Below are 19,216 nucleotides of genomic sequence, written 5' to 3'. Positions count from 1 at the left end.
AAGGGAGCAGAAACACAGCCCAGGCCAGGATCATTGATGTCCAGCTATTCCGAGTTAAAATGCTGCGCAGGTTTCCAGAAATGGTGAGTACCAGAATTACCTGATATCTCTTCTGATAAGATAACTGATTCTGTAGGCAAGGAAATGCAGTGGATCAAAACTCTCTGTTTCAGCAAGGCATTTAAAGCACACTGCGTGAGACAATTTAGTTCAGGTGGAGATAAATATAAGAAATGTGAGAACTGGCTAATTGGGAGGGCAGTGAGTTTTGTTTGAGGGAGAGATTGTCTGGTTAGAGAAGAATTAGAAATTAGAAGGTCCCAAGGGGCAACTTGAGATCGGTCTCTTGCTTTATTTTCAGTAATGGTCAGGTACAAAATGAAGTAGTGCTAACACTATTTGGGGTTGCTGTAAGTCAGAGGTAATGCCAAAATAAAAGAGAAGGACTAGAGGATCGAGAAGGTGGAAGATGAAGCTCCTTCCACAGGAATTGAGGAATTGAGGCTGCTAAATGGTCACAACACCACTGTAAATCAAAAAATTTACTGTAACAATAAAAAAAGGAAATCAGCAATCTATTTATCTATTTAGTCTTTAAGGATGTCTCTCTGGAAAAGTGCAAATTTTCTTTAGGTTTTCTTTTACTTATATCGTTTTTCATATTTTGAATTAAGCTGGTGAACTGTGAAAGTTTTAAACCTCAGTTACAAATACATTTATTTCCAAGGTGTTGGTCCTGGACCATTTTTATCATTTTTATCATTTTATCCAAGAAATATTTTAGAATATGTTGTCTAATCAGATAGTCTTTGTTAAACTAGTACTGAGAAATGCAAGAACTGAGAGTTTAGTAGGGTAAGGTGGAAAAAATATTTCATAATACTAAATAGTGTTTGTGACAGTTGTAACCAAAAACGTTTGAAAATTTCTTAAAATTAAATTTTGTTAAAAATTTGTTATTTCATCTCGCGTTTTGCTATTTCCCTCAGCTTCAGTGGGGGAAATGTCTATCAATTGTCCCAGATCTTAAAATTTGGAACAGCTGGATTGTTTTTCTATCAGCTGAAGCTATCTACTTTTTCCGTTTGTAATTTGCATTTAATAAAAATGTAAAGCATAAAAATGTTGTTAAAATATAGACCAAATATAGTTCCACTTTAAAAAAAATAGCTATTCAGATAAATCTATGGAAATAAGAATTTTTGAAAGACTTGCATCCATTTGGTAATAGTTATTACAATTTTAGAGAAGTACAAAATAATTCTAGTGCTACAGTATGACTAGCCAGTGCTTCTTGTACACCTGTACATGAAAATATTTTGTAAGTTTCAAAACTTATGATAAAGAGCCAGGTGTGAACACACTTCATCTTCTCAGGCAGTCAGATTTTCATTTGCAGAAAGTCAAAGTGTTGAGCTGGGAGCTGTCACTGGCTGAGCACCTGGACCCAGAGGATTTTTGAAGCAATTAATATACTTGGAACAGCTCTTGTAATTCTGCAAATGCAATTATGGACACGGTAATGAAAAACTTTCCGTTCAATCCATTAACTGCAGGTATTTGTTAGAAAATTGGTTAATGTTATGTGCAAAGTCAGTTTTAATAAATTCTGCTAAATGCATTCTTTCTGCTACAAAATAGTTTAGCTGATTGATTGAAAACAATTTATGAAGCTGTTTTTGTTTGTTGTTTGTTTGTTTGTTTTTACTTTAATAAAATTCTAATTTGCATCCAAAAGCAAGCAGGTTTAAATTAAGGGTAAATACATTTCCTATTTCCTAGAGGGGGATAATTCAATTTACAATGTTCTGCCATAACATTTGAAAATTAAGACTTAGAATAAATGTGTTAATCTGTGAAACTGTTTAAGTGACTATTCAGTGTATTTTTGTTGGCAATAAGAATAATTGATTTTTAAAAATCTACAGTTAATAAAACAAAACTAGAAAACAAGACTTATGAGGAGCAGCTGAGGGAACTGGGGTTGTTTAGCCTGGAGTAAAGAAGGCTGATGGGAGACCTCATCGCTCTCTACAACTACAGGAAAGGAGGTTGTAGCAAGGTGCTGGCCTCTTTTCTCGGGTGACAAGTGGTAGGATGTGAGGACATAGTCTCAAGTTGCACCAGGGGAGGTTTAAATCAGGAAGAATTTCTTTGTGGAGAAGGTGATTAGGCATTGGAACCGGCTGCCCTGGGAGGTGGTGGAGTCCTCATCCCTGGAGGTATTTAAGAGACGTGTGGATGTGGCACTAAGAGACATGGTTCAGTTATGGGACTTGGTAGGCCAGGTTGATAGTTGCACTTCATGATCTTGAAGGTCATTTCCAACCTAGATGTTTCTATGATTCTATCCTATGATTCTATGGGAAAGAGTACAAAGGAAAAAAAAGTAGCATGCATCAGCCCTTCTTTTGGAAGACAGCAAGAGAATGTAAACATGGAAGCAAATATGCCACTTTTCTAATTAAATTAAGTCTTTTTCCTTGCTAATTTAAATCAGCCCACAGTAATTGGTATCACGTTGAAGGATTCAGGAAGGTTGCGTCCTGACCCCACACGGCTGCTAGAAACCTACTGCATTCCTCCTGTGCAGTGATTAAAAGTACAAGCAAAGGCATTCATTACTGCCTCCAGACTTAATTTCCAGTTCACAGGGGAACCAAACCCCTTATTCAGTGCTTAGTTGCAGGAAGGATTTGGCAAGTGTTTTCAATTTAGAAAATAAATAAATAAATAAAGTTTTCTAAGTCTGAATAGGATACCGTAGCTCCGCTCATCGATTCTGTCCTTTCTTCCCCTCCCCTTAGCTGGTAAGGCCGAAGTGGCTGCGGTGCGGAGGGGATGACATTCCACACCTCCGAAGGATAAGGAGGAAAAGCAGGTCTCAAGGTTGCAGACAAGAACTTTGAAGAGTGTTAAGGAAAAATTAAGAGAAACAGACAGTGCCCAATTGCCCACGGCCAATTGCCTACGGCCTGGAGCCGGGCAGAAGTTAATTAATCTGTTAATCTATTATAAACTGTCTTGTTCTTTTGCACCAGTATTGGAGAAAATGAAGATTTCTTTCCCCATTGCTTCTTTTTCTTATGTGGATTATTGAAGATAATAGCATAAAAATACCTCTGTTATGTTTGGGCATTACTCAGATGGTGTTGACTCTACAGGTCATTAGTCCACACACAGGGTAGAGTCACGTTTCGCGTTCTAAATAGAAACTCTTTTTATTGTCACACTTGGCAGTATTGGCATGAATTTCCCTTGTCACTGCACGTTTCCATTCATCCAGTGTTTTGTTCTCTCTATGCAACAGGTTCTGCAGGGGGCTGGGCATATGCAAACACGCACTCTTTTACCATTGTAGCAATTCTGCTTTTGGAAAAGTGAGAATAAAATAGCTCCACTTCAAAGTGTCGTGGGTGACGGTAGCTGGAAAGCACCACATCTGTACTGTAACAAAAGGCAGGCATCATTCCTTGAAACTTGAATGTGTCTCAGTGTAGATATGGGAGCACCAACAACTCCCGTCTTTCTGCCAGATGAACCAGCTTTATTATTATGGGATATTTCAGGCTGTAGTAGCCATCACAGAACCATTTCTTCCTGTAGAGCTGGCCAAGAAAGGGTTATTTTGGACAGTTGTTTTGATGACAAGATTGTCCCTCCCTGAGAAGTAAACTGAGAGCACTGGTGGAGCTTAACAGTGCTGCTGAGGCATGGCTTTTCCCCCCAAAGTGATAGTTTGTGTTCCTTTATCAGTGTTGCAAGAGGGACCCTCAAAATAGATGCTTTTAAAACAAAACAAAATCACTTCTGACATTAACCCCAGACTGTTTCCTTGTTTTTCCATAACTTTCTCATAACACATCTCTAGTTCTTCCTCAGATAAGAGTTACAGTCACGTCGCAATGACGTTGGAAGTGGCCTGGGAAAGCAAGCAGGGCTGGACATACCGCTGCTGTTTGGAGGTCAGGGATGTTGGCTCGTTGCTTGGCATGGATGGGAGAGAGATCCCAATGAGTATTTAAAAACAGAAATTACTACTTAAGAAAGAGATATTTTTATCTTCTGCTTATAAAATAAGCAGTGTGTGACGCTATAAGGTAGGCTTTCAGAATTGCTTTGTTTGAATAACACTGCATTCTTTGCAATCTTTTTGTAGTTTCTTTGAGTGCGCAAAAGAAGGAAGGTGGTTGCTAACTACTTGCAGGTGAAATGGTTCCTTCATACACTTTTTAGATTGAAGAGATTACTAGCGTACCGGGATATTGCTGAAACACGCTTCATTTGTGAGGTAATCTAGCATCCGAAATGAGGCATGGAGAACCTGAAACTGCAGCAGTGCCTCCAAGGGGTGGAGAGGAAGCCAGTGCTGACGGGAAGAAGTGGGGTGAGGAGGGTGGCAACACCACGGATGGGAGGCCACGAAGGCAGCTGTTTGGGGAACTGGGTGATGGCAACTTAGGGAGACAGAGGACCAGGTGAGGATAAGCAATGATGGTAGGAAAGGGGCAGTGGTGAAGACCAAGGGAGGATGTTGACTAGTGTAATACAGCTGTGAAAATTGGATGCTCTTTTTGCATTTGAAAAGAAGTTTACCACTGTGCCTGTTCTGAAGGCAATCCTTTATGTGGAGTGCAAAGGTGCCAGCTCAGTGACTTTACCATTTTGAATATTCTAAATCACAACGTGTATTATTACTGATTGCCTTTGATTTTTGAAGATTAACATGCCCCATTTCTGAGCTGGTTCCTTTGCTTTCATCACATAAGCAACAATTAAGGATTGAGTTGTATCTTTCGGGGCAATTTCTAATCAGCATATATGGCTGTACTGATGTCTACAAAAAAAAAGTCTGGATTGCTTACAACACGAACAGCTTATTCCATACAATTTTTGATTGAGTACATTGAATTAACTCAAGCTTCCTTCTGAATTCCTAAACAGCATGTGTAACTTTAAAATCATTTAAGGTCACTAGCTTTTGGGTAGGAACAGGAGACCTTTTTGCTATTGTGATAAAACATTTTCAGCTTTAAAAAAATGTCCTAAACCTGCTTAAGAGAATAGTTTAAAAAGTCATTTTCTGCTGTTCTAGGAATCTTCATATTATTTAAGCAGTAATATGCTGAATAGCCTAAGTATGGTACTCCACTAAAAATACTTCATATTTAGTAGACAGTAAAAACAATAAAACCAGATTACGTGTGCAGACTTACCAGTCCTGCTGTTTGGGCAGGAATTTAACAGATTCCCAGACATCTAGCAACTACTCCTGGAATCAGCAAATGCCAAATAAACTCAAGACAAATCTGCAGCTTAATAATAGGGAGTCTAATGTGTCCTGCTTTGCAACCTGCCAGTATTGGCAGGTTTGCCTGTCTTTTCACAGCAATGCTGGGAACTTTGGATTATTTTTCCATTTCAAGAGAGATTTTATTGGAGAGAAATGAATGGCATCTTACAAACACAAGGCCAAATGCTGCTATTTGTTCATTTAACAGTAACTACTTCTTAGTTTGAACAGAATTTTAGATCTCATCAAAATAGTGAAAATTTTCAGCTTTTTTTTTTTTTTTCAGTCTTTTGGTAAGGACATTCTGTCTGCATACATCTGATGTAATTAAATAGAGTATTATGAAATGGCTGTAGGGTTCTCCACTTCCAGGAAAGACTTTGGAAACTACCTGATATTTGGATCTGTCATTACAGAAGACATTAGAAAGGGAAAAGAGTATTTTTTCAGAGCCTTATGAACCTGAAAGGAAATTATCTCTTGCAGAGTTATTCAGTATTTTACACAGATGTGAATTCCATCCTAAACTTGGATTAGTTTGGGACTCTTTAAAATATGTTGGTAGTTCTATGTATCTCATACCTGATTTGAAATGAGATTATTTTTTAAACTGCCAGTTTTTAATATCTGTCTTCATAGCTTTAGTGCTGCTAAACACTCCTGTATTTCCTGTTTATTGCCTTATTATTCTTCTTAGTGTCAATATGTGCCTTTTATTATGATAATTTGTGTCTTACACACAATATTCTTTTCTGCATTTTCATAGTTTGCATATGCTTGTAGGTTTTTAGTAAAGAATTGACTAAAAGATTTATAGTTGCTAGGTCATTTATTTTTTTATGTGATGAATTCAGCTTCAATTCAAACATGTTTTCACTAGCAGTTATGAGTAATGTAAGTCACAATTTATGGCTGTGTTAACCCTATTTTATATTGAGCAGCAATTGTTTCTTTATCAGCTATGATACAGCTTTGTTTCACTTCATATTATTTGCTAGCAGTACATAAAAGGATGCCCTTTAACCTCATAGCTTTCTCACAGACTTGGAGAAATCCTGTATTGTCCTGTCCTATTAAATTCTGATTGGGAAGAAGAGCAGAAGGGAACAAGTTTTATACGCCCTTTTTATTTCTCCTTTTGAAACATCTCTTTGGGCCTTATATTGGTCATGTGAACATTCACATAACAAATAAAATCTCTACCAAAAAGAAATCCCACCATCCAGACATCTATCCAAATGCAGTCTGTGTCCTTAGATGCCTGTGATAATTAGTTTTATTAAAAACAAACAAACAAAAATAACAGACACACACACACACAAAATAATCTCTATCCTCCGTAAGATTTCTAAGGCAATATAAAATGAAGATAAAGTTATTTTCTTCTCAGAAGTTGTAAGAATTGATTCTTACATCTCCCATGAAATCCATAGGATCTGAACTCAAATCAGTCCTTTCAAGACTCAGTTTAATTCAGTATCCTACTTTTCCTTGTCTTATTACCAACTAAGAGATGATCCCCAAACTTCACAACTCCAAACAGAATACCAATACCTTTGCAGAAATACATTTTGAATTTTTGTTTGCAAAGTAATGAAAGTATGTCTTTGAAAAATGGATTTGAAGTCTAAAATCCAAGTAGTGAACCATCCCCAGTGTTCCGTTAGATTGATCTTTTTGTAGTTCTTGTCAAAGAGAAAGAAACAGAATGTGGCTTTACTGAATTCAGCTGAGCTCACCATTGCTTTCAGTTTCTTTCGCTGACAAATCTGTCTGTCTTGTCTTTCTGTTGCACTTCTGTAACACTTCCTACTGTTTCTGAATCTCAGCTTGAGATGGTGCAAAACATGTACTAATTTTGTGTGGTGAATAAAAAAAAATAATTGCAGCTGTGTTTCATAATGTTCACTTGTCTTCTAATTAAATAAGGGATTCTCAATGATATTTTTTTCTCCAAAAGTGCTTCTTTGTAATGTTTTCATTTCCTTTCTTGATCCTTTTAAAGTCACCTCTTACAAAAATGTGTTTTGTTTTGTTTTTTAATAGTTACACAAAAATACTGAAAATATTTTTTCAATATTGAAAAATTATTGAAAAGTTATTGAAAATGGGTTTATTTTTATTTTAAAGATTATCATGGTAAAATTTAACTATGAGTCATGTTAAAATTTAACTATGAGTTCTGGGACAAACAAAGAGTAAAAATATTTTATTTAGGGACAAATGTAGTCAAGATATGCTAGCAGATAAGTATAACACCGAAAGTCATCACAACTACAATAAACAGAAAGAAAAGTTCCCTTCCAGATGGCAAAGGCTCTTTATGAAAAGTAAAGAGGAATAATTTATATAATAATTTTTTTGGGAAATGTAACAGTTTTGACATAAAATACTAGACACAGAGTAATGGCAACTTAGTCCATTAAAAAAAAAAAAAATCTTGACGTTCCCACTGGAAAAGAGAAGTCAAAATGTAATATGTCTTTCTGCTTCACATCCCAAAATGCATCCTATGGTTAAAATTTGTGGGAATCATGCCAGTGATTAGTTGCATGCCTGTGATTAGCTGCAGCATGGAATCAAAATCTTTCTGAACAGGAAAAAAAATATCTGACTGAATTGAGTGACCTTATTGATAGTTCATGTCAATCTTTTCATAGCCATACATTTCTGTAAAGCAAAGTGACTAGAGAATCATAGAATCACAGAATGGTTTGGGTTGAAAGGGACCTTAAAGACCGCATAGTTCGAACCCCCCTGCCATGGGCAGGGATACCTCCCACCAGACCAGGTTGCTCATAGCCCCATCCAACCTGGCCTTGAACACCTCCCAGGGTGGGGCTTCTCTGGGCAACAGCTTCTCTAGGCAACCTGTGCCAGGGCCTCACCACCCTCTGACTAATGAATTTCTTCCTAATATCTAATCCAAATCTTATCATAGAATCATGGAATCATAGAATGGCCTAGATTGGAAGGGACCTCAAGGATCATCTAGTTACAACCCCTCCGCAATAGGCAGGGACGCCAACCACTAGATCAGGTTGCTCAGGGTCTCATCTAACGTGGTCTTGAACACCTCCAGGGATGGGGCATCCACAGCTTCTCTGGGTAACCTGTTCCAGTGCCTTACCACCCTCTGAGTGAAGAATTTCCTTCTAACCTCTAATCTAAATCTCCCCTCTTTCAGTTTAAAACCATTCCCCCTTGTCCTATCATTATCTACCCAAGTAAAGAGTCCTTCTCCATCCTGTTTATAAGACCCGTTTAAGTATTGAAAGGTTGCGATGAGGTCACCCCGAAGCCTTCTCTTCTGTAGGCTGAACAGCCCCAGCTCTCTCAGCCTATCTCCATAGGAGAGGTGCTCCAGCCCCTTGATCATCTTTGTGGCCCTCCGCTGGACCCACTCTAAAAGCTCCACATCCTTCTTGTGCTGGGGGCTCCAGACCTGGACACAGTACTCCAAGTCTGGCCTCACCAGGGCTGAGTAGAGGGGGACAGTCACCTCCTTTGACCTGCTGGCCACTCCTCTTTTAATACAGCCCAGGATGCAGTTGGCCTTCTGGGCTGCAAGCACACACTGCCAACTTGTGTTGATCTTTTCATCCATCAGAACCCCCAAGTCCTTCTTTGCAACTGCTCTCAATGAGTTCTTCCCCCAGTCTGTACTCACATCCACATTTCCCTGGCCCAGGTGCAGCGCCCTTCATTTAGACTTGTTGAACGTCATTAGGTTCACGTGGGCCCACTTCTCCAGCCTGTTCAGGTCCCTTTGGATGGCATCCCTTCCTTCTATCATATCAACTGCAACACTCAGCTTGGTGTCATCTGCAAACTTGCTGAGGATGCACTCAATCCCACTGTGTCATCGATGAAGATATTAAACAGTACTGGTCTGAGGACAAGTCTGGTCCAAAGACAAATCTACCCTTTTTTAGCTAAAAAACATTACTTCTTGTCCAGTCGCAACACTCCATGACAAAGAATCCCTTCCCAGCTTTTCTGTAGGCCCCCTTTAGGTACTGGAAGGCCACTATAAGGTCTCCCCAGAGTCTTCTCTTCTCCAGGCTGAACAACCCCAACTCCCTCAGCCTGTCTTCTCAGGAGAGGTACTCCAGCCCTTTCATCATCTTTCTGGTCCTCCTCTGGGCTCATTCTAATACATCCACGTCCTTCTTGTGCTGGGGACCCCAGAGCTGAATGTAGTACTCCAGATAGGGTCTCACCAGAGCAGAGTAGAGAGAGAGCTGTCCGTGCTGCTTATAATGCAGCCTAGGATATGTTTGGCTTTTTGGGCTGCGAGCACACATTTCCAGATCATGTTGGGCTTCTTATCAACCAGCACCCCCAGGAAAGGTCCTTCTCCTCAGGTCTGTTCTCAGTCCATTCTCTGGATTTGAAGGCCACCAGGTTTGTCAGGCACAATCTGCCCTTAGTGAAGTCATGTTGGCTGTCACCAATCACCTCCTTATTTTCCATGTGCTTTGGCATAGCTTCCAGGAGGATCTGCTCCATGATCTTGCCACACACAGAGGTGAGACTGACTGGCCTGTAGTTCCCCGTGTCTTTCTTTTTTCCCTTTTTTAAAAAATGGGGGTTATGTTTCCCCTTTTCCAGTCAGCGGGAACTTCACCAGACTGCCACAACTTCTCAAATATGATAGTGGCTTAGCAACTTCATCTGCTGGTTCCCTCAGAACCCTGGGATGTATCTCATCAGGTCCCATGGACTTGTGCACCTTCAGGTTCCTACCTGGTCTCGAACCTGATCTTCTACAAGGGCGGTTCTTCATTCTCTCAGTCCCTGCCTTTGTCTTCTGGAGCTTCGGATGTGTGGCTACAGCTCTTGTCAGTGAAGACTGAGGCAAAAAGTCATTGAGTACCTCAGCCTTCTCCATATCCTGGGTAACCAGGTCTCCCATTTCCTTCCAGAGCGGGCCCACAATTTCCCTAGTCTTCTTTTTATCACTGATGTGATAAAGGAAGCATTTCTTGTTGCCCTTGACATCCCTAGCCAAATTTAATTCTAATAGAACATCTCTTGTGGGACACATCCATAATTAGTAGTATCTTGAGCAAAATTTATTTCCAAAAAAAATAATTTTCTCCTTTTGGAGATTGTTTAATCAGTTTCCAAATGAAACTATAATGGAAATCTAAGCAGAAAGTAAAAACAAGAATTAAATCTGGATCCAGTAGTATAAAGCTTGGCTCTGTCAAGGAAGTACTGGACGTTAATGAGACTTCTTTACATGCTAGAAGCTGAGCATCTGCTTAAGGGCTTTCCAAATAGTGATGTTGGAAATCTGAGGCATTTAGAACTGTGAATATTTTTATATTGATTTAAGGCATAGTGACTTGACCTACCTGAGAACAGTTAAACAGCTAGAGACAGACATTTACAATGCTTAGAGTCTGCAGACTGAACTTGATCTTTGCAAAATGTACTGGTAACGTATACACCAATATAAAATGTACCAAGGAATGCTTTTTTGTAATTTGTCTTTTTCTGTATTTAGAATTTTTATATTGCATCCTCTGAATTGTCTCAACAGTGATTTCATATATATATATAATAAATGATGTCTTGAGAAAAAAAAAAAAGATTTATAAATTTCCAGGGCAAAGAGAAAGGATGAGGATTACTTGCAGGAAGGCTGTGCAAGGAAGAAAGGCAAGCGGAGGCTGAAGGGAATAAGAGGCTTGGTGCAGAGGTCAGCAATAGTATCTTCCTAATGGCCATGTACCTTATAGTTTATGTTATGGCTGGTGCTGGCTGTTCAGAAAACAGTACACCTTTCTTGTCCAGACATATCTCTGTGCTCCTTGGAGTTTGATCCAATATGAGACCTAGAGACAGAGGCAGTCCTCCATCTCCTAAGCTTTGAGGAGAGAGCTTCACATGGAAACTTAATTCATAAACCTCCTGGTTTGCAGAAAAGCAGGATTCCCAGTCTCACAGGCACAGATTGGAGGAACAAGGACTCAGATGACTCATTTGGGCAGCTGCTGTGTGTAACAGAATGTTTTGAGGATTGCAGAATGAGAGGCAGGATCTGGAAGGAGATTAACCTGTGACTTCACTTGAGATGCGCGTGTGCTGTGAGTCACTGGCTGAGTGTGAGGTGAGAGTTATCTTGGCATAAGCTGAAGTTTCATCTCTTCCAGAAAATGAATCACCTGCTTCTGTGTCTTTTCTTGTTAATTTCTATGAAATAAACAGTTTTCAGAGGCTTCAATACGTTCAAATGTGTTTTTACTGGCAAGTCTGATGGCATCTGAAGCAAAAGGAACTCACTTACCTGTTGAGGCCAGTGTTTTTTAGGCATTTCCCAGAAGCAGGTCTGAGATCTGCACAATGCCAGAAGCACTATCCTGCTGCCACTGCAGCCTTATTCCCAGAAGTATCACCTAGTAAAGAGATATACACAGTCAAAACTGCCAAGTGATCTATATTCTCAGTCTACTTCAGTTTATTCTCCTTACTCTCTCTCCTTTCAGTTTGTCTTTGAAGTGAGAAATTTTGATGTGTTAGAATCCAGTGAAAAAGAAAGAAGCTAGCAACGTTGTGCCTGGAAACACTGCACTTGGGCTCCAAGTTATCCTAGTATCAAGGAAAGCCCCAAATTGTTATCTTTCTCTTTAAATTAACTGGTATAAAACTATGCATATAAAGTTTTGGTGGATCACTGTTACAGTGGGGTAATGTGTTTTGGGAAGGGACTGGCAAGGTGGGCAGAAGACCAAGAGAGCCTTCATATTCTGTTGATGGTGCCGTGGAGATCACCATGAAGCTTCATGTGAGGTGCAAGATGCCTCACAACCACAACTAGTTTATCTGTATTTATTTTATTTTATTTTATTTTATTTTTTGTCTTATTCTTGGATGGTTGTATCTGGTTAGATGTGATGATTTAATATTTGTGTTTTCTTTTTACATGTGAAGAGTATAGCTGACATGATCTGTAACTCATGGGGTTCAGGCACGGTTGGGCTGGGTGATTCCCAGTCTTACACAAGTAATCCTGCAGGAGATTTGCCTTGCCTTGTCTCATTCCTCAGTTCAGGTCTTCTTCGGTGTCCTACAACACTGTCCTTTGGTGTTCACTTTTCAGTGGTGTGGAAACATTTTTTTAGAAGTAATTCTCTTTACATTTTTTGTTGCGTAAGTTGACTGTGGCCTTGACTCAGCAATTCCCTCAAGACGGTGACTTTGCCACCTGTGTCACTTGGATTTCAAGTAATGTAATTCCCTTCTTTTTCGTCCAGCACCTTAGTAATGTCATCTCAGAAAATAACAGTAGGCAACTAGCTGCACCTTTTATTCAAAAGATACATATCTGTGGTCCATAACCATCTGAACTTGATTTCTGTTTGTGACTGGAGGAGGTGTTGATGTACTCAGCTTGCTCTTGCTTGATTGTAAGGGTCTGGAACTTGAATATTGCCCGAGAAAACTGTGGTCATGGAACTGATCTGTAATTTTGGTCCCACAAAAGCTGATTTCATGGCTAACTGGTCATTTAGTGAGTCCTACATTCTGTCTTCTCTCTTTCTTTTCTGAATGCTTTTCAGAAAGATTTGGAAGGATAATTCATACGCTTTCATTTCCCTTGCGATGCAAAATTCACGCTTCTTCCCCCCCCCCCCCCCCCCCCCCCCCCCCCCCGATCTGCATAGCTTCGATTAAATATAGGTTGGCGTTGGGGACTTTATTGTATTTCTTTTTAATTAATACTTTGTTGAGTCAGGTGCTGTCTTTCCTCTGGTGTCTTTTGAAGCTATTTCTATTGTGAAATAAGAACACTAAATTGTGCATATTTTTCATGCTAAATACATTTATTTATTTTGCAGGATAGGAATTACCTGTTTCATAATTTAATATAATTATCATTGATAACTTTAGTCACTGGAGCTAGTCAGTCAGAGGATTGCTGTTATAGTTAGATAAGAGGTTTTAATTCATGGCATTAAGTTCTTCCTTCTATATCTTATTTCTCTGGCTGACCAGACTTTCCCATGAAATGACAAAGAAAAATGGTGATCCTAAAATGCAGGCTAGTTGTTTGCTTAGTTCGTAACTAATTTTAAGAAAGGGGTCAGGAAAAGAATCACTACTGCTCTGATTGTGACCTGATGTTACTATTATGTCCAGTAATTAGTTTTTCCACCATTAATAGCTTTTGCACATGTGTGAGTAGGACAGTTCATGTTGACCTTTCTTTGTTTTTTTAACATATTCAACTTGTTAAACATTAGAAAGAATCATTAGGTCTTACTTAACATTATAAAAGTCACTGGCAGAGGGTTGCTTTCAATTACAGCAATGTCTCAAATATACATCTTTTCAAATGTCTCAAATACACATTTTTAATAATGAAAAATATATTTTTAATATTAATAGTCATATGAGATGTTTGCTTTAATCCCTTCTCTCATTTCCTGAAATCTGGCCCATCTCAAAAGATAGAAAAGCTAAGAAAGATGTCTTATTCTTAAGCTTCTGTGAATATCAGATCTTAATTTTTAAAGTATATGTTGTAAATTAGGTTACAGAAAATAAAGTATTTTAAATGTAACAGTAGCTTTCTTTTATATTAACATTCATTAAAGTAGTCTCATGGTGAAAATGTGAGGATCGTCTGCACATGGTGAAAAAAAGAGGAGTGGGGAAGGAAAATGGCAAGATAATTCTTTTAAATGAGACAAACTTAGATATTCAGACACATCAAAAAATTATTGGAAACAGACTTTTGGACCAATTTTCTTTTGCAACCACATACGTGCTTTTCCATCATCCACATATTTTAAGAGTGTGGGTGGAAAACAAGGATATATTAGTCTTAAATACAGAGGATAGGCCTCTATCATCATCAAATATGTTATACTCACCACCTCTTCCACAATGTTTATATTCAGCAAAACAATATGAGACAGGTACATATATTTGTAAAGCTTGGGAAAGATTATTTTATGCTAAATATCTGCTTGGGAAGATCCTGCCTAGCACTTACATGTATGTATATGGATGGGAAGCTACACAAGTCTGTTTTATAGGTTTATTATTTATGGAAAAAGTTCTACTTAATACTGCATTTACTAATCAGTCCTCCTGGGGTCTTCATGCTCAATTCAGAACTGAACCCTAAAAACATCTGAACAAACAAAATGGTTTTATAACCAAGCATATTTTGGCACCTCTTTTAAGTTAGCTGTAATGTTTAGTCAAATGCTTTACTTGGCAATGTTTTGTTTTTCAGGATGGGAAGAAGAAGTTTGACAAGGAAAGTGAGAAATATTATTCCATCTTAGAGAAGCACTTAAATTTATCAGCAAAGAAGAAAGAATCTCATTTGCAAGATGTAAGCACTTAACACAATATTACCCGGTTTCCAGTTTGCACAGAGATCATGATAACAGATGTGTAGTATTTTATTTATGTGAAATGTGATAATTTCTTGTAGTTACTCTTGCTGTGAATATAAATTCCTGAGTGGGATTAATACAGTCCTAATAACAGTTAAATATTTTAACAAGGCAGTATTCTACATGTCCAACTCTGTTTACTTTAAGTGACCAAACTAATGTTTATCGGTTACAACAACATCAAAGAATTATATTACTACAATAAAAATGTGAGTTTTATTTTATAAGGAATATCTGAACTATTTGAAAGACAAATAAGTAATAGCTTTTTTGCTATTCAGTTTATTGCTCAGTGAAATTATGCTTGTTTCACATAAATTTTAATTTGGGAGGCTGAACCGAGATAATTTGAATGATACTTTTTGCGGTTCTTTTTCTTCTTTTTCACCTTATTGCAGCATCATGCTGCAATTGTACCCACAACTTCAGCTTTAAAGAGTTTGTATGCCTAATTCTTATTTAAAAAAAGAAACAAAACTGAAGACTTCCAGTTTAGCAGGAGGATTCCAGGGTTTTTCAGTATGCTGGTAGAAATAATTATGATTCATCTTTGAGACAAATTACAGTATAAAAATTAATTTGATCTCAATGGCACTGTTTTTTCCAGAAGTCGTTAGAATTATTTTGAAGGGGTTACTGTTATCATGATGACTCTTAAAATCATGAGGGTTATTTTGCTGATGGAGTTTTCACAGAATATGTGACCGTCGGTCACAAATCATAGATTTTTTTTCAAGTTTACCAGTAATTCTGTGATTTGTATCAAAAGAGGCTTAGTGATTTAAAATTTGCAATAATATTTATAATCCTGAATTACCATAGCTGTGTATGTAATAATCAGTTTAAATAGGACATTAATTATATAGGACGGGTTAATTGTTCCACCCATATATCAAAGTTTTGTATGTATAGCTTTCATTTTTCCTAAATACCCACTGTATTGATGAAGAAACAGTTCTGTTGGAGGCTAAGCAGCAGCTGAGAAAAAAAAATTTAATTTCTTACCAGAATGTGGAAAATTGAACTTAAGCAATGATTTACTCTAGAATATAAATAAATAAAGTATTTTACTCTTGAGACATGAGAATAATTGCAGCCTAAAAACAGAAACTAAAGCGAAAAGTAATGACTGTGAATCTAATAAACTGTGGTAGAATAACAATGGATTTGGCTCAAGTATATAAACTAATGGAAAATCAGAGTAAATTTTTCCACTGTGTCCTTAAGTGACATTTCTGGATTTGAAATTTCATACTGAGTCTGAGGTTTTTTTTTGCTTTTCTGGATACCCCACTTGTAAAGCACATAGGACATACCTTATCATTTTTATGTTCCCCATTTTTATGCAGATAAAAGTGTGCTGAATCAGCAACATAGACCTACCATAATTAGAAGGCACTATAGCAAATCAGTACCAAAAATGATGACCAGGGAGACTTTCGGGCTGTATCCGTATTGTAAAGAAAAGGATGCCAAGCACCGATTCATGGCCCAAAAGCCAAGTGATAGCTGTTGACTCACACCCAGAGCGATCACACCAAAAATAATTCTTTTTTTTAGACCACTGTTTATTTTAATTGCTCAGGTTTCTTAGTACTTCATCATATTATGTGGGTTGAAGAGTATTGGGAGGGGCAAGTTCTCCTGCTGTCTTAAGCTGTTTTACATATCTCACTTGGGTGCAATTGAGAACACCTTAATTAAGCATCTAAAGTTTGATGGTCTGAACATAGTCTGTAGAGAGTGGTTGGCATATGTTCATGTAATTGAAATGTGGTGGATATTTTAAGAGTCTGCAAAGACTACTGACACAGTTTACACAGATCAGTAGAGGTTTTTCCTGCTAGCATCAAAAAGCAACTTCATAATACTGTCTTTTCACTGCCTGCAGAAATTCATAACAGAGCAGACATTGAATGATGTGGAAAAGTTAGTAAATTCTTGATATTATTTCTCTGAAATCCGTTCCAGAATTAGGCAAAAATACAGACCAAAGGCTTCACTCTCCAAGCTTATGTGAAGTTCTAGTATACACTTTACTGATATCGTACATCAAAGAAATTATCACTCACTATAACTAGATATCATACAAGTAGAAACTCAAAATCACATCCATCAAATCCTTTTATTTTTTTTACATGCAGTTTGAAGTCATAAAAATATGTGAAAATCCTTTCAGCTTTTGAAACTTTAAAATAACTTTCAAAGTGTTTCTTACAAACCTAAGTCCTCATTATTCACACAAATTTATCCGCTTCTACAGAAGATGTATTCTGGAAATTGTGATTTAGTCCCTGTACACTAGTGGTGATTATGGCCTTAATTTAGGAACCCATCCATACTTGCAATAGCACTGAGTTATCATAAGTATCATTACAACTACAACCTGCTTAAATGCTGTTCAGAATAGAGATGGATTTAATTAGGTCTTTAAATACTTTCCTGAGTTGAAGCCTGAAAGACCTCATTGCTAATGCCAGATTATACTATTTATTTAAAATTAAATGTGAAAGCTAAGGTCTGTCTCAAGTGCTTATTGACTGCACTTGTGTGAGTGAGAATCATGTCCCAAAGTGGTAGCACCTGGTTCTGTTCAGCTATGTAGCATTGCCTTGGTGATATTTTTTGTGAAATAAAGCTATTAACACAGAGTACGGAAGAAGATAGTAGCTGAATGCACTATATGAATGGCATATGGTAGAGTTAATTTGGTGGAAAAGCCCTTGATTCTTGGAATTTTGAGTGTTTGTTTTCTGTTTCATAATATTAGGTTTTGTACTTGATTTCCTGATTTGCCTTTTTGTAGGCATGGGAAGGGAATGTTAGTACTGAATCACTTGAAAGATATTGTTGAAGCCTGTGCTTTGAAGTGGTGCTAGAACATAGTGCTAGGGAAGTGGATCAATATTGTTAAGGGCTCTGTGTATCTAAATCGTGATAGTAGCATGTTCTTAACTAAAGAAGCAATGTTAATTATGTATGATGCTATTGATGGCCTAAAGGAAAACAATGATTTTCTGCATTTGTACAGTTACATGTACTAAACCTCTTTTTGATACGTTTGCTGTTTTAATATTTGCTGTCAAGGGAGACAACATCTAGCTCTTCCATTTTTCCCATATTTGTTATTCTCAATGCCAAAAATGAAACATGGAATTTACAGAAGTACATGAGTATACATCAAAAAAAAGCTGAACTGGTTTCACTTGTATGGTTGAAACTTGATAAAATCTCTTTTTGACCCAAGACCAAAAGCTGACAAATAAAGCCCAAAAGGGATTTGCTTGAGAAGATGATTTGTTACTGTAAAGGGAGAATTAAAATGGAATCTGCATCTCTTCTGTAAGGATTATCCTTGTATTACACTGCTTGTCTGTTATGTCCCTCTCTCATGCCTTGTTTAAATTGAGGATAGAAGCCTATTACTCTTCATCAGCTGATAAGAGTTAATTCCTTAGCTTTGTAGGCAAAAGTCTGCTTTGGTCCTGTATCTTCATGTTGGATGGTATTATTGAGGCATTTCTGACAAATTTTTTGAAAATTAAAATGTGAAACATAAGTGATATATGAGGATAAGGACTTAAATATGTTTGTATTCCCTGAGCATAAGATCTATACTATGGAGCAATGTCACAAGATTTTGCTGTTAAAGACACTCTCTTTTAGAAACAAAACAGTTTCTTGAGAAGGTAGTTGAAACTGAGAAATATGTATGGTTTTGGTGCATGTGATAAACATTTCAATAATTTCAATAGAAATATTGATCTTTTGGCCCGCCCTGATTCCTGTCTTGATCTCTTCTTTTTTTAAACATTCCATGTGCTACGGACAAAGTTCCCCATGCCACCTTGCTTTGTTTCCTTTCAGCCTCTCCTCAAAAGTAGAATATAAAAGTTCAAAAAGGAAAACAAAACAACAACAACAAAAAAAAAAAACACTGGGGAAGAGTCATGAGGCAAAAATGTATAATGTTGGCTTCTTAAGCTTACATTTAGATATTTTAAGTAGGTATTCTATTTTTTCAGGGAAAAATGAGCCCCATAAAGATTGTAAAGTAATCTTATGAAGGATCTGTTTAATTATGGCAATATCTGTTTTTAAAGCAATCATGAGTAAACTAACGTCTATGTTTTGTTTTGCCTTTTAGGCAGATACACAGATTGACAGAGAACATCAAAACTTCTATGAAGCATCTTTAGAATATGTTTTTAAAATTCAAGAAGTACAAGAGAAAAAGAAATTTGAATTTGTTGAACCTGTAAGTTTTATATTTTATTCGTACAAAATTTAGAATGCATTTATTTAAAGCTGGAAATTTAATACAAAATATCTATTTTTTGTCTCTTTTTTTAAATTGTGATTACAGTTCATTTGCGTATAGAGAGGCATTAAGGTCTAGGCTTGGGCATTTTCCGTGGTTATTAAAGGTTTATGTAAGAGTATCATATTTACTATGAAGTGAAATGTCAAATGACTTGGAGTGTGCCTAACATTTTAATGG

At 37.3% G+C, this 19,216-nt stretch overlaps 1 protein-coding gene across 1 annotated transcript in view; it reads left to right on the top strand.

Moving 5' to 3' along the window:
- The window catches only part of ARHGAP42 (Rho GTPase activating protein 42), a 169,774-nt gene that overhangs the window by 96,772 nt on the left and 53,786 nt on the right, over window positions 1-19,216 (top strand). Inside the window, exons 5-6 of the mRNA XM_013178134.3 lie at window positions 14,550-14,651; window positions 18,863-18,973. Coding sequence (XP_013033588.1) covers window positions 14,550-14,651; window positions 18,863-18,973 — 213 coding nt within the window. The remainder of the gene's footprint in view (window positions 1-14,549; window positions 14,652-18,862; window positions 18,974-19,216) is intronic.

This window comes from Anser cygnoides, chromosome 1 (assembly GCF_040182565.1).
Source record: "Anser cygnoides isolate HZ-2024a breed goose chromosome 1, Taihu_goose_T2T_genome, whole genome shotgun sequence".
NCBI lineage: Eukaryota > Metazoa > Chordata > Aves > Anseriformes > Anatidae > Anser > Anser cygnoides.
This window is presented reverse-complemented; position numbering and strand designations above follow the sequence as displayed.